The following is a 13,154-nucleotide window of genomic DNA, read 5'->3' as shown; positions in this document are numbered from 1 at the left end:
CCGCTGTGCCCTCTCCCCGCCCCCCGCCCCGCAGAATATCCTGCTTTCCCCTCCCCTACATCTCGCCCCAGGCCTGCCCTGCCCTGTCTGTGCCCAGCACCTCTTCCTGGATGCTGAGGGCTTTCTGCTACATTCTGGGAGCAAGCTGAACCCAACCTGTGACTTCAAAGCCCACACCCAGGGTGCCTTGGCTTCCCTCTCTTTGTGCTTCCTCTCTGCCACAGCCTGCCCTTCTACTGAGGGAGTCCGTGGAATAGTCGTGGCATAAAGGTCACGTGGTGGGTGCAGGAGCCCCTCTACAGCACGCCTGGTCGGTGACTGTCCAGTCTCTGCTTAAATATTTCCACTGCCTGGGGGGCCTGGTTGGTTGGTTGGTTGGTTGGTTAAGCAACCGACTTCGGCTCGGGTCACGATCTCACGGTGCGTGCGTGCGAACCCCGCGTCGGGCTCTGTGCTGGCAGCTCGGAGCCTGGAGCCTGCTTCGGATTCTGTGTCTCCCTCTCTCTCTGCCCCTCCCCGGCTTGTGCTCTGCCTCTCTCTCTCTTGAAAATAAATAAAACATTTAAAAAAATATTATCTCCACTGACTAGGAGCTCATTCCCTCTTGAGTCAATTCTCTCCATGCTGGGACAGTTTTGGCTACCAGAAACTTCCTCTTTATAATAAGTACAAATGTGCTTTATTATAACTCCTGCCCGTTGGTTCTATTCTGCCCTCTGGAGCCACACCAAGTCAGTCTAATTGACTTTCCACAGCTTAATGGCTAAGCACGCAAACTGGGAAACCAGATGAAGGTTCAAATCCCGGCTCTGCCATTTACTAGCTCTGGGGCCTCAGATGAATGCCTTTACCTTGCTTGGACTCTATTTCTTCATCTGTAAAATGGAGGTGATAACAGCACCTACCTCATAGAGTCAGGTCAACATTAAGTGAGTTAATAGATATAAAACTCTCAGAATAACACCTGACACATAAGTGCTCAGTAAATTATATTATCTGAAGAAAGCTGGTTTGCTTCCTCCTTCACTCTTCTTTCCTTGAGTTATTATCCTCTTAAGAATATTCTTCACATAGCCTAAGTCCAGCATGTCTCATGACCTGGAAATTCTTCTCCTGTTAGCGCGGTGAAGACTAATTAACATCAGGAAAGCTGCATCACACAGTTGGCTCCCTTGACCTTGGAGTCAGCAAAACCCCCAAGATCCTTTTCACTTGGTCTTCTCAGGGCCAGACGCTCACAGCGCTCCGCCTTGACTTTCCCCTCACCAATCTCCCAAACCCCTCTGTGCCCTCTAGACCTTGCATGCACCGGTTTGCACCTTCTCGGGGCGGCACCCCAGGTCTAGCACGCCCTTCTCTCTCACCCATTGGTCAATTCATTCGTTTTCTGTCCCGTTCGGTCTTTAAGCAAATTCTGCTATTCCTCCTCTTCAGTAAAGGCTTCAAGGTTGGTCACACTTCCGTGGCTGGTTTCTCTGCCATTGTTCCATCCCTGGGGTGAGTCACGGCCTGTCTTATCACCTGTGATGCACTGACCCTTAGCCTAGGCCGGTATTGCACACCTTGGTTTTGAGGTCTCCTCCTTATTCTGCCTGTTCTGTCCACGTGTTTGTGACTCAGGAGGCAGGGGCCTAGTCTGGGATGCTCCGCGTCTAGCGGAGGACGGTACATGAGCAAGCATGTGACAGCACATAAGAGCACCTCATGGTCATGCTACTTCTGGTGAGTCTCCACTTCCTCCACACGTCCCCACACAGGGACATCCTGTTCCTATGGCTGCACTGGATGAGGGCAGTCCGGCGGTCTGACAGATGCCTGGTCAGGCAGGGAAGAAGTGAGCGGTTCTGACGCACCCTGCTTCCCTCCCCTCTCCACGCTCTTAGCTCGTTTCTTTTTTCCTTTATTTTCCTTCCTGTGTTGAAAGAGCTATGGGGTTTGGGCCACGGTAGAGTTTCCTGGGGACATTCCACAAATTCCTCATGGGCTGTTGCTCTGGAGGGAGTGAGGGCAAGTGGGTGGGTAAATGGGAGGCCAGTGGGTGTAAGTATCAGGTGCCTCAAAGGAGCGTGGGTGGAAAGGAAGGGCGGGCTGCACAGGAGAAGGAGGGGTGTTATGAGCTCATAGAAACAGCCAAAGAAAGGCCAAGTGAAGGCTGAGAGGAGCAGCCAACTTGCAGGTTGGGACAAGCCGTGGGCAGCCACGCCCCTAGCCTTGCCCTTGAACCCGCTGACTTGCCTCCGTGGCGACTCGTCTGCCGAGATTCCAACAAGGCCAAGAGAACTTGGCTAACTTGGGTGTGTGGCTTGGAAAGCTGCCCCAAGCAGCCCCCTGTGTGTACAAGACGTACAGAGATAGGGGAACGTCGGCACAAGGATTGCTTTGCGTCTGGCTGGATCGTTCTTGCTTCATTCGGCCCTCGTCCGCCCGTTCGGCAAATGTCCATTCCTTAAGTCTGACCCCGGACCGTCAAGAATGGGAGCACTGGTCCCTGGCTGACCTCCTCAACAAGCCTGGGCCTGAAGGTTGTTCTCATCCTCCCTCCCCGTGCTCTGTGGCTGCTTCTTTAAGTAAAAGGGGGTGTCAAAAGGACTGTCAGGGCAAGAAGCAACTTGTCCTGGTCTCTATGCTTGGGCAACTCACTGGTTTTATCTGGGCCTCAGTGTTTCTGCCGAGCTATGTGCGTACTGGGCCGGACGATATCCCAGATGTCTTAGAATGGTTCTATTTTTCTTTTTCTTTTTTTTTTTTTAATTTTTTTTTTTTCAACGTTTATTTTATTTTTGGGACAGAGAGAGACAGAGCATGAACGGGGGAGGGACAGAGAGAGAGGGAGACACAGAATCGGAAACAGGCTCCAGGCTCCGAGCCATCAGCCCAGAGCCCGACGCGGGGCTCGAACTCACGGACCGTGAGATCGTGACCTGGCTGAAGTCGGACGCTTAACCGACTGCGCCACCCAGGTGCCCCAGAATGGTTCTATTTTTCAAAAGCACTTTCAGGGCCTCTCCCCTGTGTAAACACTTGGTGCAAGAACCGGGCAGAAGGAGGTAAATAAATACGAATAGAGCACGACCCCTGGCTTGCACAGAGCTTTCAAGAGAATAAAGGAGACCAACAGTCACACAAACGATCCAGAACAGGGAGGGAAGGCACCGGAAGAACAGGGGAGGAGACGGAACACCAGCCTGCGTGTGGATGCCGCTGGCCCCCAGGAAACCTTTGTGCGATTTAGAAAAAGGCGGTCTCTGTGGGCAGATGACTTTGTAAGAGGAGCTCCTCTGGATGGATCTTTTGACCTGAGGGTGCATGGCTTGACAGAGAGACTTCAGGCTGCATTTCAACTCCCTGTAGGCTCCTCGGCCCCAGGCTCCCAAGCAAGGTACTCTCCACCTGGCTGAACAGGTAGATGACCCTGCAGGGAAGTCGCCAGCCTTAGAGGTTCACCCTCAACGCTGCCCAGTGGAATATGCCACTTTTAAATCTCGGTAGAGTCTCCTCAGGCAACTCCCCGCTCCCCCCATTCTGGGACGGCAAGTGGGGGAACCACACCCATACTCTCTTCCCTGTGCCTAGAGGGCAAGCCAAGGTCCACAGTCCCAGGCAGAGTAGGGGCACAGGACAGAAACAAGTGACAGCCTCTCCACAGAGCGAGAAAAGGGTTAAAGGACCTTAGTATCAGGCGAACCAGAAGAGGTCTGGAAAGTTCAGCACCTCCACACAAACCTAGACCTGTTTTTCTCACCTTCTCTGAGCTCAGCACAAGCAGAAGGCGGAAATTCTTCCTCAGGTTCCCTCCCTGCCACCCTCCTTCCACATTCCCCAAAGACATCTCTCTCCCTAGGCTCTAAATGGATTAGGGGGAAAGGGCCGCAGGGGTGACGTCAACATCAAAGCATGAGATGCGGTGAGGTCTTGCACCCACAGGTGGCGGGACTGGGGAAAGGTGGCAGAAGGGTAAGCTTGGGAAAAGGGGATTAGTTGGGACCGGAAAGAATGTGGCTGCTGTAATCCCACATAATGAACCAGACGGTGCTTCGTCTCTGCACCCTAAGCGCTAGACAAGCAGGCACAAGCTGCTGGTTTCAGCCTTCCGTGCTGCCGGCCCCAGCCAGCCAGTGCCCTCCAGCTGGCAGAGGGGCCCAGGGCAGGCATGAGATAAGATGTCGACTTCCTCCTGGCAGCTCAAGCCTGGCGCGGGGAGTGGAAGGGCGGGGAAGAGTCTGTGATCGTGGGAAGAGGAAAGGCAGGAGAGCGGTAAGTCACCCAGCCACCCCAGGCCATCATCAAAGCAGCACGATCCTTTGCCTGGGTCCTTGGATGTGGGACCCATGACCTGCTTCAACCAGGACGCAGCAAAGACTTCTGACCAGTACAATCAACTCTATAAACTGTGGGAAAGGATGTGTGAGGTGGGCGATTCAAAATACAGATGGTCAAAGCATCGGTTCTACTTGATTTGGAGATAAAGGATGATTCTATCTCCCTCCCTTCGGGTGATGTACCTTCCTAATCCCGTGACGTCTGGGCAGTACCGAAATATGCTCACGTTCCCTAGACACTCACTCACTAATGACTGGAAGAAGCAGCTAGAAGATACGCCACAAAATTAACCCCTACCTACCCACCCCCATGCTAACCCCCCTGCCCAAGAAAGGGAAGAGTTGCCTGTGTTAAATGTCCACCAACAGCAACCTTCCAGAAGGGGCTGGAAGGCATTGGCGTGTCTGGGTTCACAGACTCTTACCTTTTTCAGCTTGCCACTCTTCGTCCCCACAAAAACCACGCTGTAGCCATTGTAAACGTAGGAGGCCACTGAGGTCATGCGGTCCCGGCTGGTAGTATACAGGGTCAGTCCCTCCACTGGAGTCGAGCCTCCGAGAGGCTGGTTGATGTCCAGTCCACAGAAGTTGTCATCAATGGGGACGGGCTGGAGGGAAGGGAGGGAATTGGGGTAAGTGACAGCAGAAGTATGGCAGAGTCCCTATACGAGCCCACACCCAACCACCAGCCCTAGGGCACAAGGCCTCAGAGAGGTACAGACACGGGGTTCAGGAACCTAACATACGCCTCAAACAAAAGCATCTCACCAACTGACTCGCAAATCCCACGTTGGCTCCTGCGAAACCAGAGAGAAGGATCCAGAGCCTTTATCACACTATATTGTAGCCACCCATCTACCCTTCTGCTGAGAGATCCAGGGGCAACTGGGAAAGCTGATTTCGGGCACTCATTTTCTGATCATTTTAGTGTCCCTGCAGACCATACCATTGTATAGGGATCCTGCTCTTTAGACAGAGGAGATTCAGTCTGGAGGCAGCATCGTAGGATTTCTACCAACTGGAGAGGGGTTCTTGTTTGTGTCTTGGGCTGCAAGGTCTCCCTTTAGGCATAAGGAATTTTAAGCCATTCAATTATTCACCCCATGCTATACTGGGGAGAGAACGAAAAGGGTCATCAAACATGGGACAGGCCCTTATGCTTTGGCAACGTTACTTAAGTCACATAGACCTCAGTTTCCTCATTTGTGATACTACTTGACCATTTTTCTGAGGAGCAGACAAAATAACCTGTGCAGCAGAGATTTTGTTAAATTATACAATTTCTACTGTTGTACATGATAGGTTTTCAATAATGTTCATGTAGATATAAATAAAAGATAATTCTACAGGCGATATTCTTCCCATTACCAGGTTTTTGAAGGGACTGGTGGTGTGCCTGTATAAAGAGTGTCTTTCAGGAGTGTCTGCACCGGTCAGTTGGGTAAGCATCCAACGCTTGATTTTGGCTCAGGTCATGATCTCTCAGTTCATGAGTTCGAGCCCCACATTAGGCTCTGCAGTGCAGAGCCTGCTTGGGATTCTTTCTTTCCTTTCTCTCTGCCCCTCCCCTGTTTGTGTGCACACACATACTCTCTCTCTCTCTCTCTCTCAAAATAAATAAACATTAGGGGTGTCTGGGTGGCTCAGTCGGTTGAGTGTCCAACTTCGGCTCAGGTCATGATCTCACGGTCCGTGGGTTCGAGCCCCACGTCAGGCTCTGTGCTGACAGTTCGGAGCCTGGAGCCTGCTTTGGATTATGTGTCTCCCTCTTTCTCTGCCCCTTCCCCAATCATGCTCTGTCTCTCTCTGTCTCTCAAAAAACTAAAATAAAACGTTTAAAAAATTAAAAATAAATAAATAAATAAATACTTGTTTTTAAAAAAAGAGTGTATTTCGGTGGACACTAGAGCATCTATGAAAGACGATCACCCTGAACAAATGAAAGAATAGCTTAACCCAAAGGGGGAAGACCTGAATTCTAGCCTCTGCCTTGCTGCTAAGTGGCTATGTAAACTTGGAACAGTCATATCCTCTTCGGGGGTTGGGAACACGGGATATTAAGCGGATTATTTCTAAGATCGCATTCAGTTAACAAAAAAGACCATGCTCCTGGAAGAGGGGGGCTGCCAAAGGGTTTGTCCTGCCTGCACAGCGCCTAGCCTGGGGCTGGGCCAGGAGGGGCCTCCGAGGCACCCCGGTTGACGCACAACCAAGAATCCCACGGGCAGAGGCTGCAGACTTTGGGCCAGAAAGAGCCCAGAGTCTTGCAGCAGCTGTTCCTTCTGGGTCTGAACAGGTATTCCGGAGAGGGGGAAGGAAATGACTACTGTGGGAAACATAGAAAGCATGAGGGAGAAACCTGCAAACTGTCTCCGGCTTCCTCCTCTCACCCTTCCCAGGGAACAGCAGGCTGGTGCATCACTCACTGACAGTCTATTTCCTTGGAATAATTGGTTTATGAGCTGGGGCATGTGATGGCTAAAATAGGGACTTCCCTTCCATTCCCTTCTCGGATCCAACGGGAATAGAGACTCGCACCTTGTGTTTCCTTGGTGTTCTGTAGAGGGCTGATACTGGTAGGAGGAGCTGCCCTTATGTGTGTGTGTGTGTGTGTGTGTGTGTGTGTGTATGCATTCTTTAGGAAAGGGACTGATATTCTGGTTAAGGATGACCTTGAACAACTCTAAATAATGGGGAGACCCACACAGCAGAAGGGATAAGTTCCTCGAGAAGGGAGCAAAGCAGTGGCCTGCTGGACAGCTCACAAGGGATGACTGTGTGCGTGTCTAACTACAGTGGCATCACGCTGGTGGCTTAAAATCAGCTGTGGTGGGAGTATTTGCACCAGAAAAATTGGCTAATGCTTCTAATTAAGTGTCCCCATCCCACCCGGACTGCCTGCAGAGAACCAGCCATTTAATATTTATGAGCACATCACTAGACCGAATGATGGAAATGTCTAGTTCCCTAGAAAGTCAGGTTGCAGGACTCAGTTGCCACTTTTTAGGTTTTCCACTTTCTTTTCTCATCCCTACACCATAGGCAGCAGGTACCCTGGTAAGACACAAGAAGTCTACATTGTGGTCCTGTTTCTACCACTAATTAGCCATGTGACTTTGGTATGTCATGGGCCCTCTCTGAGCCTCAGTTTTCTCATCTATAAAGTGAAAGTATTAGACCAGGTGATGGTCAAGCTTTCTTTAGTCCTGAAAGTTCTTCATTCAAGGCTTTAGCTTCCTTTCCACAAAAGGGCTGGTAAGGCTGCAGAGTCTGGGCACAGGCATAGCCCAAGCCAGTTTCTGAGTAATGACGACAGAAGCAAAAAACCTTGCCAGTGATTGTGGATTTCTCTTTATCGTTCCTGATTCTAGAATCTCCAGAACTGTAAGGGAAATGGTTTTTTGAGTTTTTGTTTTTGTTTTTTGGGTTTTTTTTTTTTTTCCTGAGCCCCTGGAGTTGGCTGGTATTTCTTTCTCTCTTCTCTAAATTGTCAGGTGTTTCCAGACATCGGAAGCCCCTTTATCTTTGCCCAAATGGTGACAGCTTGAACTATGGCTTTCCTTAGCGGCAGCATGGCTAAACAGAACGAGCTTGGACTCAGAAGTCATATGGGCTGAACTGAACTCAAACCCCTGCTTGGTCATTTATAGTTGTGTCGATTTAAGCAATTGACTTCATCTTTGTGAGCCTTTGTTTTTCCATCTGCCAAAGGGGGATGATCCTCTTTGCTTCATAGGGTTATAGTGAGGATCAAATGACATCAAATGAGATGACACTTAAATTGCCCAGCTCAGTCTTCAGTACATCGCTTCCACTCAATGAGTGACAGCCTTCTTCCTTATCGCTTTTGTAGGGGCAAAGCTCAAGTCCTTCATCTGAGAGCTCCATGCTAGTCCAGAGACTATGTTAAAATTAAGCCCTGGGACCACAGCTTCTCTCACCAATCCTTAACCCTCTCCAAGGCCACCAAAGATTTCTGGATGCCCAGGTCTGGGACTCCTTAGATGATAAGGATTTTAAGTGGCTCTTCTTTCAGCTTCCCTGCCCACCATGCTGTAAAGTTTGCACCAGATGAGTGTGATTTTCAGGGGTGGGGCAGGGGGGCTGATGAGGGGCTGTTCTTTGAGGCCCTGGTCCCGCCTACTGTCACCTCTCTCCCAGTGCCTTTGCTGCTCTTTGGTCACTAGCCCGGGCTTGTCTCTCTGCAAGCCACTGGAGCCAGAGAAGGGTGGTGGCTTCCTCTTCCCTCTGGCTCAGAAGCAGGCAGGAATCAGCGGTTTCCTCCTGACAAGGCCCCCTCTGGGCAATGGGAACCAGGCAGGACTCTGCAAAGGGGGTTAACCCTTGCATTCCCTTTCCGCTTTTTCTCACTGGCTGGGGACCCTAGGTTACAGAATTGCAGGGCCGTAAAGAACTCTGGAGATTATCCAATTCAACGTCCCCATTTAATAAAAGTGAAATAACAGCAAATAACTGTTTCTTTGTTATTATGGCTAATATTAATAATTATAACTTCCATTTACTGAATGCTTATTAAGTGTCAAGGATTGCACTAAGGATTTTATGAACATTTTCTATTTGATCTCCATAATAATCATACATGAGGGTATTATTAGCTCTATATTAAAGATGAAAAAAATACAGCTCAGACCAGGTACATAGCTTGCCCAAAGTGATACAGTTTTGAGTGGCAGAACTGATTTTTAAGTACAAATCCGTTGGACTTCAAAGTCTATTGTCCTAACCACTATCCTATCATACCAAGCAAATGATGCTGTGAACAGAAGCATAGACTAGGCATGACCTGTCTTCTTGCTTTAAGAAGTGACTTTTGGTCCTAACAGTAGGCTCCCTCGATTTAGGATACTCAGAAGGCCATATGGGCCCCTTGGTCTCAGATTTTTTTCCCCAGGCTGCAGATCCAGAGTTTGCAGCACTTTGCACAGAAATCTATCTTAGCACTTGTCACACATCACAATAGTTAACTAATAATGGTAAACCTAACCTGGCCCTAATCTTTGTGATGTATTATCTCATCGGATCAGCCCATGAGGCAGGCGGTATGAGCCCCATTTCGCGGATGATAATGTAGAGATGTTACATTACTTCTGAAGCGAGGAAGTGGCACAGATAGAATCTGAACTGTGATCTTTGTCTCTGAAGTCCAAGCTCGTAGCCACTATCTCCCTCTCTTTATCGCTCCCTTTCTCTCTCTCTCTCCCACTAGATCATGAGATATTGTAAGAGTAGTTATCACATTGTTTTATGTTTGCATCCCCAGTGCCCAGGACAGTGATAGGCACTCGGAACATATTTAATACCCTCTTATTAAATGGTTGGATGGATGGATGGATGGATGGGTGATGGATGGGTAGAGAGGATGAATGGAAGGATGGAGAGAGGGATGAATGGATGGATGGATAGATGGGTGGATGGGTGGGTGCTGAATGGATGGAGGGAGGAATGGGTAGGCAGCTGGATGATGGATGGATGGATGGATCACGGTGGTGACCGCTTAGATGGCATCTTGACCCTCTGTCAGGACAGTGTTTGCCACTGATGTTTTTACATATGTTGTCCTCAGGTCTGGATCCTGAGCCTCCCTTACTCTCTTCTTTTCCCTTTGTCCAGACTCCTGATTCTTCTTCCCCAGTCTTCAATCTACCAGTCAAGCTTGACTCCTTTCCTGCTCCTCTAACTTACATATCCATTTGCCTCCTCGGCTCCCTCACTTGTCTTCCCAGTGGCCCACAGAGCCCTGCATGTGGACGATCTGGTCCCCGTCACCACTGACCGGCCTCATCCCCTACCACTCTTTCTCCCGAATGCTCTCTACTGCTCCTCACACACTCCCAGCATGCCTTGAATTCTTTGTTCTTGCTGCTCCTTCTCTGGAATGTTTTCCCTAGATATCAACATGACTCACTTCCTTACCTTCCTCAGTCTTTGCTCAAATGCCACTTTTCCAATGAATCAACCTTCTTGGGTATTGCCTCTCCTTCTTCCCTACTTTATTTTTCTCGACAGTAATTACTGACCTCTGACAGACAACACACCTTATGTATTTATTTATCTCACTGCGCTCATGAAAGATCCATGAAGGCAGGGAACTTTGCTGTCTGGTTCACCACTGAAGCCTGCAGTGCCTACAACGGTGTGCCAGGTATGATGCAGGCACTATACATATACACACATACACACATACACACGTACATATGTGTATGTATGTATATATATATATATATATACACACACATATATATACACACATATATATGTATATATACATATACACTCATACATATATAGATATACACACACATATATACACACACATATATATATACACACATATATATGTACATATACATATACACACATACATATATAGATATACACCCACATATATACACACATATATATACACACACGTATATATGTACATATACATATACACACATACATATATATATGTACACACACATATATATGTACATATACATACACACATATACATATATATGTACACACACACATATATGTATATATACATATACACACATACATATATAGATATACACACGCATATATATACACACACATATATATGGACATATACATATACACACATACGTACATATATATATATATACACACACACACACACACACATATACACACACATATATACATATCAATCTAATGACTCAATGGATCAACAAACATGCCCCAAGTGTCTGGTATAGGTCAGACTCCGTGTTACTGGTCACAACCAGATAACAGGAACTTGAAAACCTCTCTCATTTCAGACTCCTGCTGGGTACAACAGGGTGTGCAACGGCGCGCCGGCAGGAAAGAGGCTGCCGGGACCACGGATGGGGACGAGAGTGAGGCGAGCGCCTCCTTACCGCCTTGGTGCACTGGACATCCTTCCCCAGCAGCCAGTTGAGCTCCAGGTTGCCCTCGCCCTGGTAGCAGGACTGCAAGCGCTCCTTGATCTGCCGGTTGATGGCCCGGATGGGGAAGGCACAGAGGGCAGAGTCGTCGGGCGGGTGGTGATACTGCTTCTGGCCTTTGGAGAAGATGGCAAAGAGCACGTCATCCTGGCCGCTGATGTTGAAGGCCTGGGCCAGGGAGTCCCCGGGCTTGGCGAGGTAAGCGGCCTGCAGGAGGCGGTACTCCACCCCGGCCCGCGTGCAGCCGAAGGGCAGGGACACGTAGGAGTGGAACTTGGGGTCGTCCTTGCAGAGGCGCACGATGCGGGACGTGTAGAACAGGTCCCCCGCCGAGTTGATGGCCACGCCCTCGGGGGTCTCCGGCTGCACCGTGAGGAAGTAGACGAAGCCCCCGCTGGCGAAGCCGTAGATGTAGAAGATGTCGAAGTGGGAGACCAGGGCCAGGGTGTCGGAGGGGATCTTGATGAGGGAGGAGACGAAGTCGCTGTGCAGCTCGTAGTCGAGCATGGCGGAGGACTCGGGGTCGCGGGGCAGCTTCCTGCTGGACAGGGTCGGGAAGTAATCCTGCTTGCCGTCCACGGCCGTGCCGATGAACAGCTTGCCGTCCTCGCCGTCGGAGCGCACGATCACGCCATACATCGTGCCGGTCTTGTTGACGCTGGACAGGTAGTGCTCCTTCTTGTGCGAGGGCTCCACCAGGATGAAGAGGTCGTCCAGCCGCAGCAGCTTGCACACGCCCTGGTAGAGGCTCCCGCAGGCCAGCAGGCGGTTCTCTGAGTAGTCGATGATCAGCAGCTTGTTGACGTTGTTGGTGAGGGTCAGCACCTCGCTGCAGGGCTGCACGATGAGGGGTGGGTAACAGGACTTGTTGTCCTCTTCCGGCCCCGTCTTGTGAGCCACCTGGATGGTCAGGTTGCCCGTCAGCTTGTACACCCGGTTGATGGCCCCCACGTACACCGCGCCCGTGCCTCGGTGGACGGTCAGGTGGTTGAAGGTCCAGTCCCGGTTCTCCGAGTGGAAGGTGCTGAACTGAGGCATGCCGGCCGCCCCGGGGGCCAGCAGCACCCAGACCACAGAGAGCAGGACCACAGACCAGCCGTCAACCTCTGCAGCCCGTGGCCAGGGCCTCCTCTGTTCCATTCTGAGTGGGGCGGGGACGAGGACACAGATCCTCTGGGTTCTCATCTACTCCACCTTCCCGGCCGGCCCTCACATGATTCTGGAAAACACAAGGCAGGGTGGTCAGACCGAAAATAAATCCTGGGAAGAGGGAATAGGATGGCTTGACCCAGGGTCCCAATCCCGACTAGCTCTGAGTCTCTTCCTTCTGTATTTTGGTTTTTCTATTTTTAATATACTTTCCCCCCTCTTTGGGATGTTCAGGGAATCCTGTTATCTATTTTGGTCTCCAGCCTTTACGCTGTAAAATACATTTTTTTTTTTTTTTTTTTTTTTACTTTACAAAGCATCTCTATTTCTGTCTTCTTAAGACATCGTTTTTTATCTCAGAGAGGTTAAAAGACTGCTTAAGTTCACCCAGCCGGTCGATCCCGGCATCGGCACTAAGGCCAGTCTTCCCTACCCAGATGTCACGGCTGTCCTCTCCCTGTCGAGTGGAAATCTCGCCTGTTTTTTAAAAGCTTGTTTAGAAGGCCCTCTTCCAGGCTCTCTAGGTCAACTACTCCCAGAGTCTGATACCGCAAATAAAATTCCTTCTTATTTCAGACTTCCAGCCCCTCACATGCTGCATTTCATTACCTTCTCGTGCTCTGTGCTCTACAGGGAAATAGAAGAGATGCTCATCCTGAAAAACTGCTTGCCACTGCCCCTCAGCCTCGTCCTCTCCAGAAAGAAGAAGCCCTGATGGTTAGCTGTTAGA

At 49.9% G+C, this 13,154-nt stretch overlaps 1 protein-coding gene across 1 annotated transcript in view; it reads right to left on the bottom strand.

Moving 5' to 3' along the window:
- Positions 1-4,198: 4,198 nt before the first annotated feature.
- The window catches only part of LOC125925331 (plexin-A2-like), a 33,320-nt gene continuing 24,364 nt past the window's right edge, over positions 4,199-13,154 (bottom strand). Inside the window, exons 2-3 of the mRNA XM_049634233.1 lie at positions 11,228-12,494; positions 4,199-4,927 (exon numbers count right to left, since the gene is read on the bottom strand). Of these exons, the coding sequence (XP_049490190.1) occupies positions 4,607-4,927; positions 11,228-12,460 (1,554 nt within the window). The 5' untranslated portion in view covers positions 12,461-12,494 and the 3' untranslated portion in view covers positions 4,199-4,606. The remainder of the gene's footprint in view (positions 4,928-11,227; positions 12,495-13,154) is intronic.

This window comes from Panthera uncia, chromosome F1 (genome assembly GCF_023721935.1).
Source record: "Panthera uncia isolate 11264 chromosome F1, Puncia_PCG_1.0, whole genome shotgun sequence".
Classification (NCBI taxonomy): Eukaryota; Metazoa; Chordata; class Mammalia; order Carnivora; family Felidae; genus Panthera; species Panthera uncia.
This window is presented reverse-complemented; position numbering and strand designations above follow the sequence as displayed.